Source organism: Pinus tabuliformis, chromosome J (assembly GCF_031772625.1).
Source record: "Pinus tabuliformis cultivar Carrire ecotype Pingquan chromosome J, CPIR1, whole genome shotgun sequence".
NCBI lineage: Eukaryota > Viridiplantae > Streptophyta > Pinopsida > Pinales > Pinaceae > Pinus > Pinus tabuliformis.
In genome coordinates, this window is record NC_142295.1 from 768,676,679 (window position 1) to 768,702,425 (window position 25,747).

The window sequence follows — 25,747 nt, forward strand, 5'->3', positions numbered from 1 at the left end:
TTCCAAAAACCCATGTAATTTCGCCCATAGTAGCCTCTATCGCATTCACAATCATAGCCATTGATCATCGCGATCCAACAGTCACAGTCGCTTTTCCCGCACGTTAAACATCGTGCGTATTCCTCACCATCTAACCGTCCGTCGCATGATCGGACGGCAATCACAAGCCCCAATCGTGCAACCTGCATACGCGTTAACCTGCGGGGGCGGCGGTTTTCATCCGCCACATGTCGTATTGTGACTGGATCGCGCGGCCATATACGGATACCGCCATCCTCCCGTGGGCAGTGCGGGGGATACCGCGAAATCACGAAACCGCCTGTCCCCCCAGCCGTTAACCTCTGCGCGACTTTCCTGCGTGATAGCTGTTGGATTTGCCACGTGGAGATCTAACGACTCTCGACCACCCATTTCCGCTGCTGCTCGATGCTTTCTCCATAGTTGCATCTTTGGTTTCCTCAGCTTTCTGTGCAACAAAATCCTTATACTCGTGCGCTTTATTCACAGCTGTATCTGTAGTTTCTCTCGTCTTGTCTGCTACAGAATCTTTAGTCTCTCGTGTTTTGTCCACAGTGGTGTCCTTGACTTCTTGTGTCTTGTCCGTGACAGAATCCTTGGCATTCTCGATTTTTTCTTGGAGGCCCTTGAAGGCTGACATGGTGCCCTCCTTGATACTACCCAGTGCAGAAGAGGCAGACTCGGTGTTGGCATATTTGGCAACATGTTCCATCCATTTTGTAGATTCCAAGTTATCAGAGGCATTTTCCCATCTCTCTTCTACCTCCTGGCCAGAAGGTCTTCTCGCGTTTTCCTGTTCTGAAGCCATTGATCTGTACCTTGAAAATCAAAATTATCAGTTCAACTATTTCACAGCTCTAGAATCAAAATAATTTCACTGCATGTGTAAAACAAATCTCTCATGAATTTCCTATGCTCTGTGTGCTCCTCTGCTTTGGATCTATCTGCTTCTCTCGTCTCTATCTACTCCTCGAATATTGCCATATTGACATCAATGACAATCTATGTCCAACAATCTCCCCCTTTGTTATTGATGGCAATATTCTTCTGCTTTCTCCCCCTTTGACATCAATGGAAAAGGGATGCATATGGACTCCCCCTATCAAACTGCTCCCCCTGTCCTGCTACATCTTTATGAATGAACTTGAGTGATGATAAAGAAATAACCCCCATATTTTGACGCCAATGTTCGAATGCTTCCAGAGGAAGAGGTTTTGTGAAAATATTAGCTATCTTCTCCTTTGAAATGATATGTTCTAGGACGATGTTTTGTTCAGCTACTTGCTCACAGAGGAAATGATACTTGATTGGTATGTGTTTGGTTCTTGAGTGCATCACTGGATTTTTGCTGAGACTGATAGCACTTGTGTTGTCACAATAAACGGTAATTGGATGATCTGTACATACGTTGAGATCTTTTAGAGCTTCCTTCATCCATAGTATCTGAGTACAACAATATGCTGCAGCAATATACTCGGCTTCGGCTGTGGATAATGATATGGATGACTGTTTTTTGCTTAGCCAGGATACCAAACAGTCTCCTAGGAAGAATCCATTTCCACTAGTGCTTTTCCGATCATCTATACTTCCAGCGCAATCAGCATCGGTGTATGCAGTTACAGTTAGTGTTGAGTCCTTTGGGTACCAAAGACCGAAATCAGAAGTTCCCTTCAGATATCTGAGAATTCTTTTTACAGCTAATAAATGGGATTGTCTGGGAGCAGATTGAAATCTTCCCACCATTCCTACTGCTTGCATTATGTCTAGTCGTGTAGCTGTTAAGTATAGAAGGGATCCAATCATTGACCTGTAATGAGTTGCACCTACTATAGGGGAGTCATCATCTTTGCTCAGTTTGCAGTTTGTGGTCATAGGTGTGCTCATGGGTGCACAATCCTCCATTCCATTTTTTTTTTAGCATGTCTTTTAGATATTTGGTTTGAGATATACACAATCCTGCTCTAGTTTGAGATATTTGAAGTCCAAGGAAGTGGGACAGCTCTCCTATCATTGACATCTCAAACTCTTTTGACATGTTTTGAGAAAAATCATGGCTCATTTCCATCATTATTACTAGCAAAAATCAGATCATCGACATAAATAAGAGCAACTAGTAACTTACCTTGATCTATCTTTATGTATGGATTGCTTCCAGCCACTCCCTTTTTTAAGCCTTGTTGTTGTAGATAGTGATCCAGTCTTGCATACCAAGCTCTAGGAGCTTGTTTCAACCCATATAAAGCCTTTTTCAACTTACAAACTAAGTCCTTTCCTGCTGTTAGATCAAAACTTTCTGGCTGCTCCATGTAGACTTCCTCCTTGAGTTCCCCATTTAGAAATGATGATTTCACGTCCATTTGATAGATTTTGAATCCTTTTGAGCAAGAAAATGCCAAGAACAACCTGATAGCTTCCATACGAGCCACAGGTGCAAATGTATCTTCAAATTCAATTCATTCAATTTGTGAATAGCCTTTTCAGACAAGTCTTTCCTTGTTTCTAATAACCTGTCCCTCCTCATTCATTTTATTTTTGAACACCCATTTGGTTCCTATTATGTTTTTGTCCTTTGGACGAGGTACCAGCTCCCATGTCTTGTTCTTCTCAAGTTGGTTCATTTCTTCTTCCATGGCTTTTACCCAATGAGGATCCTTACTTGCTTCTGCAAATGTTTCTGTTTCTATCATAGATAAGAGGGCAATGACTTTTCTCTTGGGTGTAATTGTTATTCTTCTTCGGGTCTGCACGCCTTCATCTTTATCGCCAATGATCTGCTCTTCTAGATGGTGTCTTTGGACATACTTCGTCTTAGAAGGGGTATTAGGTGGTTCTCTTTCCTCTTCTTCTTCTTCTTCTTCTTCCTCATCTATTTCTTCTTCTTTGGGATCTTCTTCTTCAATGGGAGAGTCATCTTCATGTTCTTCACTTTCCTTTACTGGAAGATCTTCATCAACCTTTACATCAATGCTTTCCACTATTTTCTTCAGTCAATAATTGTAGCACTTGTAAGCCTTGCTCCGTGTAGAGTATCCAAGAAATATCCCTTCATCAACCCGAGAATCAAACTTTCCTGGTGAACCATCATTTATTTTTATGAAGCACTTGCTTCCAAAGATCTTGAAGTACTTCACTGAAGCAGGTCTTCCTTTCCATAGCTCATAAGGAGTTTTATCACAATTTGGTCTTAATTGAGTTTGATTCAGTGTGTAGACAGCTGTCCCTACTACTTCTCTCCAGAATCTAGGCTGTAAGTCTGTTGCTAATAGCATAGTTCTTGCCATTTCTTGGACTATTCGGTTTCTTCTTTCAACTACCCCATTTTGTTGAGGTGTTCTAGCAGCCGAGAATTCCTTTTTAATTCCATGAATATTACAGAACTCACTAAACTCGTTTGATGTGAATTCTCCTCCTTTGTCTGTTCTAAGACACTTAATTTTTGAATCTTTTTCATTTTCTACAAGGGCTTTTAGATTCTTGAAACACTCAAAAGTTTCAGATTTATACTTTATGAAATATATGCACATCATTCCAGTATAATCATCAACAAATAACACAAAGTACCTTTCTCCTTGGAGTTCTTGATTTCTAGTTGGCCCGCATACATCAGCATGGATGATCTCTAAGGGCTTCGATGTAGAGTGTTCCTTTGACTTGTGGTTGATTCTAGTCTGCTTTCCATGTTGACATGGACTACATACTTCTTGATTTGGTTTGAACAGCATTGGGATGTCTCGTACAACTTTTATCTTGTTGATATTGATCAGAATTTCGAAGCTTGTATGTCCAAGTCGCTTGTGCCACAGCCAACTCTCATCTATCTGACTCAGGTAGCATTCATTTTCTTGAATCTTGTTCAGAATGTAAATGTTGTCTGGTGTCCTCACCCCTTTTGCCACAAGTTTCCCTAAGGCAGAGTTCCTTATTTCACAGTCTTTGGTGCTGAAAATAACCTTATGTCCTTGATCACAGATTCCGCTGACACTCAAGGGGTTGTGTTTGAGTCCATCAACCAGCAGAGCATCTTGAGCTTTTCCTTTTCCATTGATCAGAGTAATTGTTCCTTTTCCTACAATTCTGCCAGATCCACTCCAAAGGACACATTCCCTTTCTTTTTGCTCAGTGAGACAAACTTCCTTCTGTCTCCTGTCATGTGTCTGGAGCACCCACTATCTATAAACCACTGGTTTCCATTATTTTGAGCATATAGAGTCAGGCCGCATTTGTCCATGCTGGAGTTCTTGCTACTCATATTTCTTCCTTTGAGTGGGTAGTCTTGTTCATAGTGTCCATTATTGTAGCAGAAAGAGAAATCAGATCAAATTTGGTCAAGGGATCAAATGTATTAAAGGTTTTGATTTGCCCCTACCTTTTGGGGGCATATGAGTTGATTATTCTATCCTTTATCTTTTTCTTTTCACTTCTGCGAGCCATACAATGTCTGGCTTGATGACCGAAGTTTTTACAGTGAAAATAGTGTCCAAGAAAGATGGTTTTGTACTTGTTGAAGCAAACACGGTTTGAGTCGATTTCCTTCCTGGGAATTACTCCTCCCTCGTTCTTTGGATTTGGGATGGCCCCTTGGTGGAGTACAGGTTTGTATTTGCTGTAGTGTCCATGATTCGACTCCACATTCTTCTTTGGAGTAATTCTCTCTTCATTCTTGGGATCTGGGGTGCACTTTTCATCTTTTGGATTGCAGGAAAGTGCATCGGCATAGATTTTCGCATTATTCTTAGTGCTTGAGGATTCTCCTTTGAAACCTATTCCAGACTTGTCATGTTGAGGTTTTTGATTTTCCAGAATAGTCTCAAGTATTTGAGAGCTTTTACAGCTCTTTTTAATTTGCTCCAACTCCTTTCTTAGAGACACTATTTGGGTCTCGCGTTCTTCACAAGTCTCTTCCTTTTATTTAAGCTTTGATTCCAAGAGATCTTCTCTCCTTCTTATTTCCTCGTTTTCCACTTTGAGAGAAATGATTTTGTTCCGTAGTTTCTCATTTTCTTCAATGGCACTTATTAACAGTTCATCTACATTTCCTTCTAGCCCTGAGTCATCATCATCTACGAATGCCATGAATAATGCTTCTTGGCTTTCATCATGATCGCTTTCCTCATCTGATTTCCTTTTGATGACCATAAACTCATCCTCATCACACTCATCTTGCTTGGAGAAGAAGTTTTTATTATTGAACCCTTTCTTTTTATGTGCCATTCTTTTAGAATTTCCTTCATCATCACTGTCATGTTTATGAGGACATTTTGCTGCATAATGACCTATTTTACCACATTTAAAACAGATAAGAGGATACATGCCTTTAAGCTTAGATCCTTTCTTCAGGTTTCGTACAAATTGAGCCAATTTAGATTCCACATCTGACTCATCACTACAGTCATTCCTTTCTTTCCCCTTCTTTGACCTTGAGGCCTTGAATGTTGCATCTTTGGAGCTTGGGCCACCTTTCCTAATTTCATAGGCAGTGAGAATTCCATGGAGTTCATCCATTTTGAGGGTATCTAGATCCTTTGCTTCTTCTATAGCGCTTATTTTGGAGTCAAACCTGTCTGGAAGAGACCTTAATACCTTTTGAACAATGGTACTTTCTTCAACTTTTTCGTCCAATCCTTTCAGGGAATTTACCACTTCAGCTACTCGGAGGAGGTATGCTGCAATATCTTCTTCATCTTCCATCCTCAAACTTTCAAATTGTCTTCTGTGAGTTTGAAGCTTTGCCTTTTTGAATTTTGAGTCTCCATCGTACAAGCCAACTAGCTTCTCCCACATTTCTTTGGCCGAGGTACAGTGCATGATTTTTGTAAACTCGGAATCAGTATTCCACTAGTGATGGAGTTCATGGTCTTTGCATTTGCGATGTAGGCTTTCCTCTCGTCTTGGTCTGTTGGAAGAGTGGAAGTAGTTTTGTATTAATTTTGAACAAAATGCCAGACTTCAAGTCCAAGGGACATTAAGTAGTAAGTCATTCTTTTCTTCCAGAAACCAAAGTTAGTACCATCGAACAAAGGAGGTATTCTTGATGCTTTGTGGTTTCTCATCATGGCTGCGGATCATTCTTCAAGCTGTTAGGCTAGTATGAAGAAGACTGCTCTGATACCAATTGTTGGAAATGCTGAGGGGGGGTGAATCAGTATTTCTTACTATTTATTTTTTAATTGTTCTAGTGATTGCCAACAACCTATATCGATATGTATGTATATACACAGAACACAGAAATCAACAGCTAAATTTAATGCTTTTATTAAAACTCAAGACAGTGCAAAGAAATAAATACAATATAAGTATAAATATGATTGTGAATAGTTGCCAAGCTCCAACTTGGACTTCAGTGAGGCTCCAACCTCCAGAGCACCAACTCTATTTTGCAGCGGTTCTGCACTTAGGAGCACCTACCCCAATGACTTCAGTCATGTTCAGTTTTGAGCCTCCAACCCAACCTTGGTATAAACAGGTATGCTGTTGCACTCTATTCAGCTGAGGTTGTCTCACTCCTGCTCTCCTACCTCTGCTGCTTCTGCTACCTCTACAGCCTCTGCTGCTTTTTCTGCCTCTGCTGCTTCTACTATCTCACCCTCAGGTTATTCACCTCCATAACTACACCAACAGTTCTCTGTTTCTACTGTTTTATACATTCCCATGCCTTTGTATATTCATTTCCACTTACACCGTCTCGTAGGCTTCCTCCTCAGTCGTTGTCGTTTCCTCTGACTTCGCTTGATCTTTCAGCTTCCCAATACGACCAAATCCATTTATTCCTATCTTGGTCCTCTCCTTTCCCGAAGATCTTTGAACTCTAGGAGGGCCTCCATTGCGGTAGCTCTAACTAGTTGCAAAGTCCTAGCACTCTGACATTGTAAGGCTGAACCCTGGCCAAACTCTGTAGTGGATCCAAATAAATTGCTTCCAAAGCTTCCGAAAGGAAATCTGACTATGCCATCGGTGTTGGTTATCTTTGATCGGATCTGTGCATCAACCGCCACAAAAGGATGATGATTTTCACAAAACGATCCCGTTGTAACAGACGATCTCATCATAGTGGAAGCCGCCATTGCCATTGCGATCCGAAAACTAAACGAATGAAATCTAAGAAAACTGATATAAAAGTCTAGAAACACCCTTTTGCCCCGTCGTTTCTGTTTTATTCCAAAACCCACGTAATCGCACCCATATTAGCCTCTGTCGCATTCACAATTGTAGCCGTTGACCATCGTGATCCAACAGTCACAGTCCTTTTTCCCGCACGTTAAACATCGTGCATATTCCTCGCCATCTGACCTTCCATCGCACGATCGGACGGCAGTCACAAGCCCCGATCACGCAACCTGCATACGCGTTAACCTGCAGAGGCAGTGCTTTTCATCCGCCACGCGTCGTATTGTGACTGGATCGCACGGCCATATACAGATACCACCATCCTCCTGTGGGCGGTGCAGGGGATACCGTGAAACCGCCTGTTCCCCCAGCCGTTAACCTCTGCGCAACTTTCTTGCACGATAGCCGTTGGATTTGCCACGTGGAGATCTAACAACTCTCGACCACGCGTTTCCGCTGCTGCTCGATGATTTCTCCATAGCTGCATCTTTGGTTTCCTTAGCTTTCTGCGCAGCAGAATCCTTATACTCACGCGATTTATTCACAGCTGTATCTGTAGTTTCTCTCGTCTTGTCTGCTACAGAATCTTTATTCTCTCGTGTTTTGTCCACAGTGGTGTCCTTGACTTCCTGTGTCTTGTCCATGATAGAATCCTTGGCATTCTCGATTTTTTCTTGGAGGCCCTTGAAGGCCGACATGGTGCCCTCCTTGATACTACCCAGTGCAGAAGAGGCAGACTCGGTGCTAGCATCTTTGGCAACATGTGCCATCCATTTTGCAGATTCCAAGTTATCAAAGGCATTTTCCCGTCTCTCTTCTGCCTCCTGGCCAGAAGGTATTCTCGCGTTTTCTTGTTCTGAAGCCATTGATCTGTACCTTGAAAATCAAAATTATCAGTTCAACTATTTCACAGCTCTAGAATCAAAATAATTTCACTACATGTGTAAAACAAATCTCTCATGAATTTCCTATGCTCTATGTGCTCCTCTTCTTCGGCTTTGTCTGCTTCTCTCGTCTCTATCTGCTCCTCGAATATTGCCATATTGACATCAATGAAAATCCGTGTCCAACAAATATGACAAATGATCCTTAGGTTGATTGAGGTGAATTTTAGAGTTGATCTTGAATTATGTTTCGATTTCACGGCTCAAAACTAGATGTCACATGACCACACCTATGATGCAACCAATATGATAAAAAATAACTCTCTTTTTTTTCCTTTTAACAATGAAAGGAAAATTAAGTAGGGAAAGAAAAAATGAATCAACAATAGCACAAATAAGTGATGCAACAATTGATCTCCTCAAATTCACTATTCCAATCAAAATCAAAGCCCTATATGCAATGAAAATAATTTCTTTTCTTTTCTTTTCTCTTAATCTTCAATTGCAATGGAAACTAAGATGCATCAAGATCATTGATAGAATAAATCACACAGAATATGACTGAAATACAAATTTCTTCAATTGGATCAACAATCAAACTCTATGTTTACAAATTACCTAATTAATCAGAAGAACAAGAAGCCAAAGAAATTCTTACCAAAGGCTAATAAAAACAAATGCAAACATTAAGATGGCTTTTAAGAGACACTGACAAACTATGAAAACTCAAGAACATGATAGAACAAATTATATCAGAGAGCAAGGACAAGGACTGCAAAATTGTGCATCCTACAGGATCAGTGCAAGTGCATAAAGGACACCAATGCCCTACAGAGCAGGTGCAACACAGGATAAAGTGTGTTGTAGTGCAAATACAAAGGAATCAGAGCAGGTGAAGCACAAGAGAAGGTGCGTTGTAGTGCAATTAGCGCAGGTTCAACATAAGATAAGTTTCATTGCAGAGTAGGTAGGCAGTTATGTTGGATTCACTGGGGAACTCTGTCTCAGAACAGAGAGATGTGTTGGGACATTTTCAATCAAAACACGACATAAGAAACCCAACAAAGCTCAAACATATGTTTTCTTAATATCATTCAATGTCTGAGTGAGTGAATCAAGATGAATTTAAGAGGTGAAAAAGGTGCCAAGGTCGAGGGAATCACTAAGGGAAGAATCGATCCCTAGTGGAGTCGCCAATTTGTTATGCAGAATTTACTATTGCGAACAAAAGTATCTTCCCTAGACCTAGTGGACTGGTCTAGAACAACATAAAGCAAGGAATATATTTTTTTTCCTTAGAGATATTGAAGAATGGAAAGAGGCTTACTTAGAATCCATCACAAGATTTACTCTCCTCTTGCCCGATATGATCCAATTGTAGCTCCAAGCGCTATAGTTAGAACCTACATATGCAACCAAAATAAGCCAAGGATCCACAATATCTATGTAGCATAATTCAATTACTCTATTCTATGAATTAGCGAGGCATTGAAATACATGAATGTAAACATAACATAACACATATAGGAAAACAGTGTACTCTTTGTATTAATAGAAATTGGAGAGTGTTTACAACCAAGAATAGTAGTTTATCTTGTAGAGATATCACCAAGTTGACCTATCCTTCCTTGTCACAAACCACACCTCAATGTCACCCTAATTTATGAAGATGATGACTCTCTTAGATTCAAGGCAGAAGCATGAGGGTATGATCAGTCTCCAAAATCCAACCCTGATGTTATGGATGGCAGTAAATATATAGGAGAGTGTGGTAGTTTATGAATTCTTATCCATTTACCAATCTAGGCTTGGGATCCACTAAAGATGGTAGGATGAGCTCAAGGGATAAGACTTGAAATCTCTAAGGTAGGATGAGTTAAGACTCGAGCTTCTTACCCAAGCTAAATGGTTGAAAGAACCCCTGGAAGCTTCCGGAAGAGGAAGCTTCTAGATTTTTTTTAATTTTCTCAAATTTCTAGAATCAACGCACCCCCAACAAGAAGTAAGTTGTTTTTTATTAGCGCAAGCGCAGAAGGGAGAAACCTGATGCTGAACACAGGTCTCTAAAGGGGCAGTATGCGTTGGGCCTTAAAAGCATTGATTTGGAGTAGTTAGACGTAGAAACTCAGTTATTTGAAAAGTTCATGCATATGGCTTCATGTCGAGATGATGACAACATGTTCGTGAATGATTATTGATCTGGTTTGTAGGCCTATTGACCAAATGTGAAAAAATGGCCTATAACAATATCCCTTCTATAACTTTTTCCTTAACCATTTGCAGCGAGTGTTGTATTTTTATTATTAATATTCAAAGCTATTACATTATTAAGATCTTTGGCATTTCATCATTTACAAATATACATTGTTAATATAAGGATCAAAACTAGGGTATTTCCTTTCTCTCGCCCTTATTTTGGAATTTCCATTAGCGCACATCACCGTGTAAGTGTACAAATATATAGAATTTGCATCCAAAATTCAAAAATAATTGTATATATGCTTCTCGCATTATATATTCCAACGCCTTTTTCACTTATTCAAGGATGTAGTATGCACATTGGACCTTTTCTTGCCCTCTGGATTTTTTTTCTAGCACCATGACCTTTTTGTATAGGATATATATTGTATTTTCCTAAAGTCTCCTTCAATCTCTACCTAAAACAAATTCCAATCAGTGACATGGTTACGATCATGCACATACTTTTTCAACAAAGATACATGGAATACATTATGCACATTCATGGAAGTAGGATATCTAAACATGTATCTAACTGGTCCTATCTTATCCATTGTTTCAAATGGACTACAAAATATGGTTTCCAACTTAACATAGCTACCCAACTTCAATGAGTTTTTCTTTAGTTCACTTTCAAAAACACATGCTCTCTCACTTTAAATTATCTATTTTTCATGCTTTTATCTACACAATTATTTTTCCTCTCTTGATCTATTTTGAAATGTTGTTTAATTTTAGCCATTTTCTCTTGCATTTCCTTTAGCAAGTTTGGCTAAAGTACCACTCTATATTATATGTTATCCAAAGTCACTGGAGTATTTCTCTTCTACCAAGTAAAGCTTCAAAGGGATTCTTCTTCAATGAAGCTTGATACCCATTATTATAGACAATTGAAAATAATATTATTATTTATATGATTTATCCATTACATACGTCTTCAACATGGGGTGAAAATGAAAAATTGGGAAACACTTTTTGGAGTGTAGGGGGAAATCGCGTTATCTTTTATAAGTTTCTTAGCCGAGAAAAATGTCAACAAATTTTCTTGTCCGACAATTGAAAAAAATTATTGGGTGAGAGTTTTACAATATTTCACTAAAGAGTTTGGCTGGGTTAACCTCAAATTAAAAAACTCTCAGACGAGAGTTTGAAAGGTTTTCGACTAAGAAGTTTAGTGAAAAATTTTCTTAGGGATAAACTCTTGGCCAAGAGTTCAAATTCTATTCAAAACTCTTGGTCAAGAGTTTATATTCTATTTAAACTATCAACCAAAGTTTTGCATGGTATAAATGGAAAAAAGAAATTGCTCAGATACCTTTTCTCCCTCCACAATAACTAGCCCGCGAAAGCAACTCACCGACTACCCCACCATTTCCCCTGTGAAAAAATGTTGGACCTAGGTAAGTGAGTTTTTTGCCAGGATTAGGGTTTGTTTGAATGGTATTTTTTTTAATGTTTTATTTGTTTTAATTTTTTGTTGTTTGATTGGTATTTGGAAGCATATTGTCTCACATGAATCTATTGTTTAGAGTCTCTCGGAATATTGTTATTATTATGTGTATTATGTGTATTAAATTGTTTCAATTATGTCAGGGTTTATGAGGGAATTGACAATTTGGATGGAAACAAGCTTGACAAGACTACACCATACTCAAATTTTGTATTTGGTATTTGGAATTGAAAATTTGGTATTTGTTTGAATTTCTGGTTTGTTTGAATGGTATTTGGAAGTGTATTTACTCACATGAATCTATTGTTTCTATAGGAACATACCCATATACCAAGGTGATTTCGTATGTGATCCATATACCATCAACGCAAACCATAATCCTCTACTTCAACCTTTCTTACCCCAAAATCGACGCATCCATCTCTACATGAAATGTTATGAACTACCATTTTTTCATTTTGTAGCAATGGTCTACATGTGAACTAGATTTAGCCATCATTTGCTAGCGGAATAAGTTCACTCCTATGTTCAATATGGAAGGCTAATGGAGACATCTTACGTAGGATCCATGACTAGAGTACCAATGGTGAAATTGGCTAAGAATATGCAAACTATGGTTAATATATAAGTGGAAGTTTACAATCATAAACCCAAGCATGGTGGCAAGACCAATTAGAATGGTAGGGTCTGTCTAAAAGGGATTACAATGGTGTGTGAACATAAGATAATTTCCTTATATATATACCCATAAACAAGGGTGATTGCCTATGTCTCAGTCCCTCTATAGCCAAACCCTCCAATAATACTTTATTTCAACCTTTTCTTACCCCAACACCAATGCATTCATCTTTGCATGCCGTGTTATGAATTGTTTCTTATTCATTCTCTATCATTACTAGGAATTTTTTCCCAGCCAGAGGATTATTTATCTACTTCTCCTTTGTCTCTATATCTTGTACAATTAAATGGTACATTCATTTCCTCCCTTGTCATTTCCATAACATAGGGCCTTAGGTCGTTTACAAACAGCACTACAACAATGCTAGGAGAATTTCAAAAAGTCATTGCAAGGTGGCTTAGTGGAGTTCAACCATCTACAAATTACTTAAGAAACCCTCATTGTATGCTCCCATCTTAGAAAGGTACCCTTAGTAGCACTTTTCATACCTTAAGCTTCTAGCTAAGGGACAAGCGAGATAGTATTTTTGTAGGCCTATTTTCACTAAGGGGAGGTGAATCTTTAAAAAAAAATTCACAAGTTTTGAAGACTTAAACCAAAGGACATTGCTTCAAGCTAGGGAGAGATGGTGTGCCAAACACACTACACACCAAAACTAAGTAAACCACTCAATCAATCGACAAGTTTTTGTAATATGTATATATAATGTATTGATATATTGTCGAGTTAGTATAGTACTCATGGGAATATTCATATAAATGGTGTAAAGAGATATCATTTGAGAGAGAGTGTGTGTGTGCAAAAGATTCTATAAGGGAGAAAGAGTATAGATATTTTTCTTTATCTCAATTTTTGTAATGGAGGATGTGTATGGGAGTTTTTATGTAAATATCATGTTTTTGTGATGAATGAATGACATATCTATCCAATTTTAGCTTTTGTGAGTCTATGTTATTAAAGTGTTTATCCTACTTTTTAATGGATATTCAATAAATTAGTGTATATCTAGTTAAAATATGAATTTCATACATCATTGTAGAATACCTTATCTTTGTTGAATTTTCTTATGTCCCAGATATGATCTATGTCTAAACTAGATCATAAACACACTGAAGATACACAACTACAAGCACTTTGCATAGCATAAATGTAACGGCAGTGAATCAATTAAATAAACAGATATATATGGCCCAAAACACTTATTATTATTCCATCAACAAGAAATACATAGGGCTGTCATACCATGGATCATGACCCTTTATGAAACATGATACAAATATGATACAATAGGGCTTGAGGTTAGCTCCCTTTGACCTTCAATTTACCCAAAATAACAAAGAACAAATGCTTGACTTACTTATTATAGCTATCCTTCACTTCCATCCCTTCCTGTTCTCTTGTCCTTGATTTACTTGGATTTCATTTACCTCTAAGAACCACAAGTAAATTTCTCCTTTAACTCCTTTGCATATCTAGTTGCTCACAGTGTATTTAGTCCTTCAAACCACTTCATACATCATCCTAAAACATTGTTGTACAACCCTCCTTTGATGAATAGAGTTCATTTAAAATGTTTAGAAACCCATATTCCTCATAACAACAACCCTTACAGCCCTACATTAGCCTCTTCTTAGGCCTAAGGTACCCTAGCCTTGTTCCACAAGCCCATGAGGCCTCTCGACCCCCTTTCCTACCTATGGCCTAGCTTCAAATAACTATGTCCCTTCTCTGTCTTATCAATTGAGGAATTTTCATCCCTTATATAGTCACCTAAGGCATTTTGGCTTGCCTCCACATAATTCTAGGGCTTCATCCCTCTCATAAGACATAATTCAAACCCAATATCTCTTGTTCTACTCTTCTAGGACCTTAGATAGAACTTGCTGGCCTCAGGAACCCTTAGTGTTGGACTCCTTTCGACCTTCCTACAAACCAAACCTTGGAGGAGTAACTCTGCCTCCTTCAATAGGGAAGATACACTTCCAGAATAGAAAAATACCTTTGAATCGTCCTCCACTTAGATCTGTGGCTTCTCTTCTTGGCTTGAGTTCTCACAAGATGAGTTGTTATGATGGTTTAAACCTCTCATGATCTCTCATATAAATAGAAATTTAATTACTTTCCTTAGGATCCCTTATATCTAAGAAGGTGCCTCCTCTACAATAATTAGAATAGAAAATATGTTCTTTGGCTCTCAAGCCCATGACCTTGGGTCCAAAACCCACAAGCTTGGGTACTTTTCCCGCAAAGTGGGTTTTCTCTCACAAGTCAAGTACCTTAGAATTATGGGAGTACCTACCAAGCTACACTTTTCAACACTCCCTCTTAGCGAGGGAAGTACTTCCATTCCTCGAAAGTAACTTGTCGAAATACAATCCCAATCTCTAACATCCACCATTGCAGCATATCTTGTAAAATGAACAACACTAATTTCCTCGGAAATTTCCCTGCCACCAAAGGCCTCTCGCTTATTCTTCTCCTGATAGGCTTTTAGGCCATTCCAAGGTTCCCTATTTCAAATTGTAGAAGCCTCCTTACTTCTTTATGACCATGTGTTCTTCTTGTCTTACGAAATCTCCCTCTGACTCTGCAAACTCTCACTTAAACTTGAATCCCTCTGAGTCTCAGGAACCTGCTTCTTCCCTTGATCTATAAACTTTCTCTTCTGCTTGTATAGATCACTCTCCTTAACTCCAATAACTACTCCTATGGAGTTAGAGCCTTTGGACCTGGGCATCACCTTTCCAACTTGGAACAATACTTCAAACCCTTTAGCATCAATCATTGATACAGACAACATGCTTCACTTGAGCTTTGGTAACCATGGTACATCCTAGGCCCGTAGAAACCCTCCTGAGTCCATCCTGAATAACACCATATCTAACCCTTTGACAGTATTCTCAATCTTATCACCAACCTCCACGTGCAATTTAGAGTCTCGTTTTATTAGAGTCTTGAATACTTCCTACAATATTTTCATATGCTTCGATGCTCCACTATCAATGAACCATGCACCCTCATAAATGATGCCCTCAGAGAAATGAGATACTCGAGAGAAATCCTCTTCAAACCTTCTTTCGAAGTCATCCTACTCAACTATAGATGTAGCAACCATTACAATCTCTTTCATCTTCTCATTATCTCCTTTCTTCTGATGTGAACACTTACTTGCATAATGACCATGATCACCACATGTGAAACAATTCACCTTTCTCAAGTCCTTCTTTGTTTTTCTTTTCATATTACTTGAAAGAGCCATGTTCTCTCCATCAGATTTCTTCTTATGAAGATATTCGTCCCTAAGTTCCTCTTGGATGAATTTATCTCATAACTTGTTCCAATCTGGAAGCTTGTCTCGAGCAACTATTCCTTTGATAAATGGATACCATTCAACAGTGAAACCCTTCAAGGTAGTCCTCACTAATTTTGACTCTAGAAGGTTATCACCAATGGCAACAATATTGTCACAAAATTGAGAAACCTTCGTCAGATACGAAGCCACACCCTCATCATCCAACATCTTGGTGCTCTTGAGTTTCTCTCTCAATACCTTCAACCAAATCACATTCTTATTCTAGAACAAATCCTAAGGAGCCTTCCACCTATCATGTGTAGTGTTCTTCCCGGTAAGATGAGGTATCAAGTGATCCTTTACTCCATATAGGATGACCATCTTGGCCTTCACATCCAACTATTCAAACTCAACCAACTATTTAGGAGTTGTTTTCTTAGTAATCTCCTTGTTAGCAAACTCCCATATCTTTTTCACCAACAAGACCATCCTGATATTTTCTTTCCAGGGACTCTAGTTGGACATCCCATCCAACCTATCCTCATACCTTAAACTAGAAACCAATGTTTCCATGTTATTATTCCTTCAACAATAATTCAAATATCTACCTCATAAGTTTCTTGCTACGCACACTGTAATTCATCTATCCCTTCAAATTATCTCTCATACCATATTTAATTTTCCTTATATTCCAAATCTAGTCTCTTTTTAAACTAGATCATAAACACACTGAAGATACACAACTAAAATAACTTTTCACAGTGGAAATATAACAACAATCAATCAATAAAATACATAAATAGATATGTCCCAAAACACTTCTTATTAGTCCATCAACAAGAAATACATAAGGCTCTTGTACTAGGGATCATGGCCCTTTATGAAACCTCATACAAACTATGATAGAATAGGGCTTGAGGTCAGCTCCCTTTGACCTTCAATTTCTCAAAACAACAAAGAACGAATGCTTGACATAGTTGTTTTATTTATCCTTCACTTCCATCCCTTCATGTCCTCTTGTCCTTAATTTACCTAGTTGTCCTTTGCCTCCAAGAACCACAAAGAAATTTATCCTTTAACTCCTTTGCATACCTAGTTTCTCATAATGTATTTAGTCCTTGAAACCATTGCATATATTATCCCCAAACACTATTTTGAAACCCTCCTTTGATAAACATAATTCATTTAAAATGCTTATAAAACCATATTCCCATAACAACAATCCTATGCTAGCCTCTTCTTAGGCCTAAGGTACCTCGGCCTTGTTCCACAAGCCCCTGAGGCCTCTCGGCCCCCTTTCCTCCCTATATCCTAGCTTTAAATAGTTGCAACCCTTATCTTTCTTATCATCTAAGTAATTTTTTACCCTTCGTAGTCACTTGAGACCTTTAGGTGTGCCTCCACAAAAGTCTATGGCTTCATTCCTCTCATAAGACATAAATCAGACCTAGAAACCCTTGTTCTACTTATCCAGGACCTCAAATAAAACTTGGTATCTTCAAGAACCCTTAACATCAGCATCCTTTCCACCTTCATGTATACCATACTTTGGAGGAGTAAGTCAACCTCCTTCACTAGGGAAGACACACTTCCAAAACAAAACAAAAAGACCTCTAAATTGTCCTCCACTCATATTTGTGGCTTCTCTTCTTGGCTTGAGTTCTCATGAGATGAGTTGCTATGATGGTTTAGACTTCTCATGTTATCTCATATAAATATATCTCTAACTAATTGCCTTAGGATCCCTTAGATCCATTTAGGTTCCTCCCCTACAATAATTAGAATAAACAAATAGATTTTTTGGGTCTCAAGCCCATGACCTTGGGTCCAAAACCCACAAGTTTGGGTACTTTTCCTGCATAGTGGGTTTTATCTCACAATTCAAGTACCTTATACTTGTGGAAGTACCTCCCAAGCTACAATTTTCAACAATCTTCTACATATAGTCCCAATCTAACAGTTCTACAATTCCTATAACTGTCTTTGGTGAGACCTCCAATCTGTTGAGAAATCTAGGGCATCATGTGTTAGATTTGATTTCTCTTATATTATGACATTTCTTATGATGTTTCACTTCTTACATTTAGTTATGTTCTTGTTATTAATATTAATCCCAATCTATGAATATCAAAAAAGAGGAGACACAAGGTATAAGAAGACAATCAGCTTAAAACCCATAGTTAGGGGAAAACCCAATCATGAACTCTTCCTTCAGTAGATTCATATGACAGTGATACAACCAAGACATTAACCTAAACTTATCTCCATCCATCAAGTTAGCCTTTCATTTGAAGTAGTCTTCTTTCAGCGATAATATATCCTTCTTCAAAAATAGAATAATTTCATATTCTACACTAGAAAGAAAACTTCGATGTGCAATATTTCTCCACTTCATCCGCTACTTGTAACCCATATGAATTCCTTCACTTCTTCATTTTTTTTTGTAACCCATATGAATTCATTTTTTAATTATAAAGACTCTGATCTCTGCAGTTTTGGAAACTTTAATTATGTAATTGTAATCATCTTCGATCATGTGATCATGGGAGAACTTTGATCATGTAGGCATTCATCTCCTTCATTAGTTTTTGACGTCAAACATCCTTCCTCACTGCTCTTCGTATCTTTATACCTTTTGTCCAAATTGCAAACTTTTATCTTCATTGAATCCACAAAAATAAGTCGAGTAGCTTTGTTATTTATAGTGTTTGGAACATGTAGTTTGAGGCTGACATGATGGAATGGAAGCCGAACTGATAAGTAAGGAAGTCAACTTGTAAGGAGACCAAGGCTTGACTTGATGGAGGAGATGTAAGACTAAAATAAATTTTCTTTCTTGACCTTAAGGAGCCCAAGAAGGGTATCTCACAAAAATAACTTTTCAATTTGACTTAATGAAAATCCTAGGGCACTCAATGGGTTCTTTTACGTATATACTTATTGACCCAAGCATGAAACCCATACTTTAATAAGTCAGTTTAATTATAATAAAAACTATTTGTCTTTCTTCTAACAAATACATTGCATTATGACTTAATTACAATTGTGAATACGAAACCTAGTTACATTCTTCAACACTCCCTCTTAATTAGGGAGGTATTCATAATTACATATAGGTACAAGTACATGGAAGATCTCAAAATGAACTACGAATATTTTTCGCACACTCAGTGCCATGGACGAGATACCTGAACAGGTTTATCTATCTAGGTGGGACTAAGATGGACTAAAGCTTTCATCCAATCTAGGTACCATCAGGATTACTAACTAACCATCAAACCAAGGATCTAGTTGCATATCCAAGTTTAGAGCTCCAAGATTAATGCCACCCTCCCTCTTCGGGATCAGGACATCAAACACACATAGGTCGGCCAGATTTCCTCCCAAGCATCCACCATTAGATATTTCAACTCTCCCTAATAACCTAGATATATCCATTTTTCCAAGCATGTTTCCAGAGTGTTCAACCTTTTTATGCGGATATTTACCTGTAGAAACACAATCCCAATCAATAATAAAATTTCAAATACACACAAGTAAACACAAACCTTCGGGGTCCTCAATCATTCTGATGCTACTTTGATCATCAAGTTATATACAATTTGTTGAAAGTTTTCTTCTTCTTTCATTTCTTCAGCAGCACCAAATACATCTTCAGATATTTCTCAAGTATTTTGTTTACAACTTCATGAACAATTATTGATAGTACTTTTGCTTACTTCAAATTATTCATTGCCATAATATTCCCTCCCTCTCAACTGGGGAGATATACCCTTTCTTCTATCCAAGCTCCCTCTTAACTTAGGGAGATCAACCACTTCCTTCTTTTATAACATCGAAGAACCTTTCATGGCTTTTATTCCTTCTTACAGTATCAAGGTTAACTCCCTTCATCATGCTTATCAAAGTCATCTTTACCTACGAACATCTTCAACATCTTGAAGATTATGTACCTACAAAACTTTAATAGCAAGTACAACTAAAAATATAAAAAAGCATGAAGTTAACTAAATAAAAATCATGTTGTTCGCCTGGGGTAGCTCAAGTGGCGATGGTCGTGGAATTAAATCTCACTGAACCGAAGACCTTGGGTTCGAATCTTGTGCTACCCTCCCCCCGTAGCAGGGTGAATAATGGACATGTAAAACTTGAAAATCGAAGAGTCCTACCAAGCTTACAAAAAAAAAACTAAATAAAAATCATGTTACTATAATCGAAGAATCAAATCATTCATGCTTTAGACATAAAATACTTAAACCTAGTTAGATTCATAAGAAACAAATCCTTTTATATGATAGACTTCAACTTCTTGCTAGGATTTTGTCATGAACTCTAGACTTCATCTTCGAGACAAAGGCCTTATATATCAGCAATTCAAACAAATAGCAATCCAATCATAGTGTTATACATCAACAATATTCTTTTACATGTCAGACTTCTACTAGGGTTAGATGCAAACCTTAGATTTTATCATCAAAATTAAATCATATTGAAAAAAAATATCATCATATCCTAGAATAGTAATCTCTACAAGGGTTTTACAGACCCTAGATTTTACAAACTAAAACATGAGTATCAACAACTAGGTTAGCATACTAGCATATACATATCTAGGATTTTATGTACCAGCATCCCATGTCAACATTCATACCTGCTAGGTAAACCCAGGACACAAACACCAATACATCAAAGTCAGACAAACAATCATTTTTCTCCAAACTATGGTTTCGATCGGACGAATATCCACCTAGGGTTTCATTCTTAGGATCTTACTATAGACATTACATGGCTTTTCTCATAAACCCTAATTCACCAAACCATAAATATATAGGGTTTCAATACTGATCCAGGTGGATCTTCAGACACCATGGCATGGAAACACTCGAAAATCAAAGTGATCACAATGATGTCAAACTAGGATCAGAACGTAGACCTCGTCGTCCTAATCGTGGAGGTGTGAACGGTTCGTCAATCCAAGTCCAGATGATGAAGTTGTTGTGAAAAGGGTTGCCTTGGTTATGTTAGAGTCAGTCTTTTCATCCCTCCATCAGCGATCAAAATCTCTTTTGTTGCATTTCATTTTTAGGTGTCTCATTCAGTCCAGTCATTTGCATTCCATTAGGAGCATCGATTTTCTGACGGAACGGTCTTGTCACTCATCTCCCTCATGTCATGTATTTGTTGGTCCGTGTCTATACATCAAAATCAATTTTAAAGTCATTCATAGTCCTATTTGGTCTCTTGGTCAGCAAAAGGGTCATTTTAGTCATTAGGTCTAGGGTTTCATCTTCAAAAAGTCTAATCATGTCCACAGGCACATGAGGGAGGTTCAAAATCAGTTTTCATTGCAAAATTTCATCGTCAATATGTTTGATCATGATTCTTCTTCAAAACTCTGTTTTGAAGAAGAAATCATCAAATTTATGGTTTGTAATAAATATGTAATTTTTAAAGTTTTTCAATCATGAGGTACTTCAGGCGCAGCCCTAGTCATCCTTTGCCGAAAGTACATGCCAATCATCCCTGCAAAAATTGCCAAAAGGTTCATCATTTCAGTCAAAAATCAAAAGAAACAACGAAAGCAGAGTTTGAAAATAAAGTCATTTCAAAAACCATTGGAAGAAGGGGTTTTATGAGCCAAAAATCTAAAAGATCCTTGTTTATAAGCCGTTTCTTCATTTCAAGAGTTCATTTGCAAAGTGGAAACAAGGCAAACATACTTTGGGGTGAGCAAAGCAAAGTTGGAGAAAATCAGTCAAAAACCAGAGGCGCGGCACACTGGGCAAGAGGCGCGGCGCATACAGCTGGCGCTGCGCACTGGGCAAGAGGCGTGACGCATACAGCCGGCGCGGCTCACTGGGCATCAAATTCCAGTTCATTTTTACATAGGCACGGCACATACAACTGAGAAGCCCGAAACTTGCTAAAGCTTGCTCCAAATCACCCGAAACTTGTGGATTATCGCTCGTTCAGGTAGCTTAACCTTCTGTCACTGCTTTTCATCTAAATTTGATGGTGTTTGTTGCATGGTGAAGTGTGTTAGGGAAAGCAAACCCTATCTCTTCAAAATTTGCAAAGGAGATTGCTACTAAGGTTTTGTATTTTGTTTTTTTTCTCATCACTCCCTTATTGCATATTTTCCTTGCTCTCCTTATTACCCAAATTCACATACCCCTAATCCCAAGTTCCCTTTCCCAAAATCCCAAATGCACCAAACCCCAGTCTCATGCTTAAAATTCCCAAACCCTAATGGTTGTCCCAAGAGCTTCATGTCACCATTCGGCAGAATGTACCATCATTTAGAGGGTTTTCATCATCATGCCAAGTTTCACTGGGTCATTTTATGCCTTGTTCATGCTTCAGTTGTGCCTAGGTAAAGTTCGTTTCCCTCTCCTATGGTTTTGAAGGCAATTTCCCTTGGATGGTCAAATCATCGGCAAAAATTGTATCCTGATGTTCATACACCTTCCTCTATCCTTAATTTACCTTATTAAACACTTCCCATCACTGAGATCCCCCAAATTCCTCATTTTCGCACAAACCCTAGTTTCTTGCTACAACTTGACATTTTCAAGGCTAGGCATGTGTTTTGCATTTTTGGACACCTTCCCCTCACTCAATCTTTGAAATTACACTTTCCCCTGTGTCCTAACATCCCTCCCTACTTCTCAAAATTTCCTCAAGAATTTAGAAGCCCCTTATCCCCTTCATTTCACTTCATTTCAACAAATCCCCTGTTACACACATCGGGGTAGGTTTTACTCAAATGATGTTTCTGAGCAAGAAAAGATGAATTCAGGAAAAATGAGAGAGGTTTTTGTCCAAAATAGGCCAAGGAAGAAAAAAATCCTTCACTTTTTACACAGGTGTCATGGTTTTAGAGAAATGTCAAAAATACAGTTGCCTCGGGAGAATTGATGCACCTCTAAAGTGACCTTGGGAAAATCAAGTTTTCTCCTAGCTTGGTTGGCCAAATGACTTTTTTTTTTAGTCAAATGATAATTAGACACAAATATATTTCCAATGAGATAGCATGAGCTCAATTTGGAGTTGAGGAAGATCTTCAAAAGTTGACTGCAACAGCACTCTGCCCTGAGGCAGCCTCATTTGGCACATTTTGACCAGTCTTGGAATATTTGACCTTTGACAAGGAAAATGAAATCCAAATTGAAAAATTAAAGTTGGTTTGGAAAGTAGACTCAATAATATTTCCAACAAGATATCCCACGCCCAATTTGGACCACAGGAAGGTCCTCAAAACTATTCTGCAAAAAGGCGCTACGCACAGAAATTTTTAACACAGGGTTTTCCTCCCTATGTGCCGCGCCACATGGCGCTCGCTTTTGCTAGAGGGCTCCAAATCACAAAAAAATTGCATTTCTGGACTTTTCATGAAAAATTATGGTTTCGTTTTCATGTCCAAGAAATTTGCGCAGGTTTTGAGCCCTCAAAAGGTCAAAACACACTAAAAAATGACCTCACTGCCCCTATTTTGACACACAGGAAGCAATCTTGGGAGATTGGATTTTTGGAGGGGAAAATAGACACCAAATCCAGAAATTCCACTTGGGTTAGAAAATAGACAGGTAGGGCTTTCCAACGAGCTATCATGATCTCAATTTGGACTTCGGGAAGGGCCTTAAAATCAACTCCAAATTTTCACTACGCATAGAGATTTTGGGCGCGGCGCATAAAGAATTTTGGCCTATTTTTCACCCTTCAGCTCAGAAATTCGGCTAGTTTTGACTAGTTTTACTTTTTGATGTAACTATTGATCTATCTTGATGTAACTTGATGACTATGATGTAACTTTGGCAAATATTTACTTGTTCTAGAGGATTCATTCACTAAAAAGTGAAAATTAAATGAATGAATCAGTTTCCTTCCGTATAGAGGTAAGTTGTTTGATTGCCTAGATTTCAGTGCCTTCTTTAGAATTGGTTGAAACAGCTCCTAGAATGATGAGCTCGACCCCTAGAGGCATGGGAGTGGGTTATGATGGTCTATATCATGTAATTTTTGAGTCATTTTCAGGGTTGGACACTTGGGATTGCTTGGCACTCCATTGTACATCTGATTTTTGCATTTTTGGCAAAGGAAAGACCAGGGTTTTGCAGCACTTGTTGGGATCCTTGTGGCTCTGTGTTTTGATGGTTTGTTTCTTCATGTAATTGTAAGTTCATTGATGTTTATGTATGCCATTTCCCTTCTCTTTTCTTCTGAAATTAAACAAATTGAGTGACAAAGGTAGAATTCATTTGGCTTGTTGTGCTCTGCCTTAAAATTTGTTTAGTTTTATATGTTTTCATCAGTTTGGAGAGGATTCTTGCAGCCTCTTTCCCTCTTCAGCTCCTCAGTGGTATTTTCCATTCATTCACTTAATCTAAAGCATCAAAACCACTGCCTACCTTGCCCTAATCAGAACTCTGCAAAAACTAGGCCTCATCCCCGGACCCAAATTTTCCTCTACCATTTTCCAACTCAAAACCCTCAAAAAATCAAATCAAATCCTTGCACTTCATACCTAGCCTAAAATTAGTTTGTATTTCAGTCATCTCAAGCCTCGTTGATTATCTTTTGCTGCACTGACCCGGAGAGAGCCCTCTCCTGTCCTCGTAGGGCTAGCTACGAGGCTAAGCGTGGTTTGATGTGGACCTAGAATCTTACCTTTTCAACCTGAGGTAAATCTAGGCTCTAACAGGTTCCTTTGAAAAAAGGAGGTTTTTCTCATAAAAATGGGTTTTAGGCCTTTATACGACAAATCGCATCAGGAATTGTGCCAAGGGCAGACTTAAGGCGGGCCTTTGTAAACCCCAATCAACGATCTCTGATTAATCAAGATCGGGGCAAGCAATCGGCAATGTCTGAGAGTTACGTTATGCAATCGGCGATGTCAGCATCGGCGGATTGGGATGGCAAAGGCCAAGGACCAGGACCCCTAGATATCAGCGAATGCGATTAGCGATCGTCGATATCGGCAATCAGCGTCGGCATATGTATCCACGAAGAACCCCTGAGCCAATGTGACATCGATATGCGATTTAATCTCAGCCGTCGGATCAGGAAGTCGATCAACGGCCACGATTAAATCGGCGATCTGCAATCCCGACTTGCGATATAGCTCGGACCCGATAAGTTTATAAGCCCAATTTTATAAAATTTGAAATCCGAACTTCCGTATTTTTCATTGTTTTTCAATGTTTTTCGGGTTTTTGTCATATCATTTTAAAATGATAAAAAGGCCTATTTTCAGAGGTTTGTTGCGCCCACTGATGCCTCTAAGCAAATGGTTTCCATTCTAAACAAAACAACCCCGATTTTTATGCAGCCTTGTCCCAAACGTGTTATAAAAACACGATGGGTAACAGAGAGACGGGGACGACGTGCCAGAGGAGAAGAGCCTGTGCTATAGAGCCCAAAAGTCTGGTAATGGTGCCCATAGCATGGATGCATAGAGCAGGGGAAGGAAAAAGACTATGTAAACAATACGCGAGAGCAGTATGACGGCAAGCCCGAGAGGCTCCATGGAAAGGTTGTGAGGAAGAAGCCTGAGAGCCTGTGTGCCAGAGAGAGCTTGAAGATAGCGCAGCGCTTGAACCCCAGAAAGCCATAGCCGATTAATCTCTAGCGCAGATAGCCATAGAAGCACAGTGCTTGAAATTCAAGCAGATCCAGAGCTGCAGTGACATAAGCCAAAGCGCTACAGAGCCGAATAGCCAGCGAGCTACAGAGCCGAGAGTCCAGAGCTGTTCTTCTTCTTGTGATCGATTCATCTCTTGATCGATTCTTCTTGTATGATCAATGTTGTGAGATCGATGTTTCAGTGAGCTTTAGCTTATTGACAGCTACTTCAGATGCCCCACTTCTTCATATGGCCATTCACAATGAGGTCATGACAGATTGGTAGCGGATTGTGCCTGCGCATTGATAATGTGAACAAATGTTCACCGTGGATTGTTTTATCCACTTCTTCATTCACATCTTTAGATGGCCCGTGGTGGTGTGAGGTATATGATTTATTCATATATTTCTTCTTTTACATTATGTTGCAAATCCTTGATTGATATTGATGCAGGATCTTA

The 25,747-nt window shown here is 38.6% G+C and overlaps 2 protein-coding genes across 2 annotated transcripts; both read right to left on the reverse strand.

Annotated features, from left to right (window-relative positions):
• Positions 1-334: 334 nt before the first annotated feature.
• Positions 335-826, reverse strand: LOC149228987 (uncharacterized). The gene has a single exon (XM_089380923.1). The coding sequence runs from the start codon at positions 824-826 to the stop codon at positions 335-337; it is 492 nt and encodes a 163-aa protein (XP_089237049.1).
• A 6,670-nt stretch (positions 827-7,496) lies between these two features.
• Positions 7,497-7,988, reverse strand: LOC149228988 (uncharacterized). Its single transcript, XM_089380924.1, has one exon. It carries the CDS (start codon positions 7,986-7,988, stop codon positions 7,497-7,499), a length of 492 nt encoding a protein of 163 aa, XP_089237050.1.
• Positions 7,989-25,747: the final 17,759 nt, after the last annotated feature.

Coding starts and splice junctions, on each gene's coding strand:
- LOC149228987 (XM_089380923.1), bottom strand. CDS start 826: ATGGCTTCAGAACAGGAAAACGCGAGAAGACCTTCTGGCCAGGAGGTA.
- LOC149228988 (XM_089380924.1), bottom strand. CDS start 7,988: ATGGCTTCAGAACAAGAAAACGCGAGAATACCTTCTGGCCAGGAGGCA.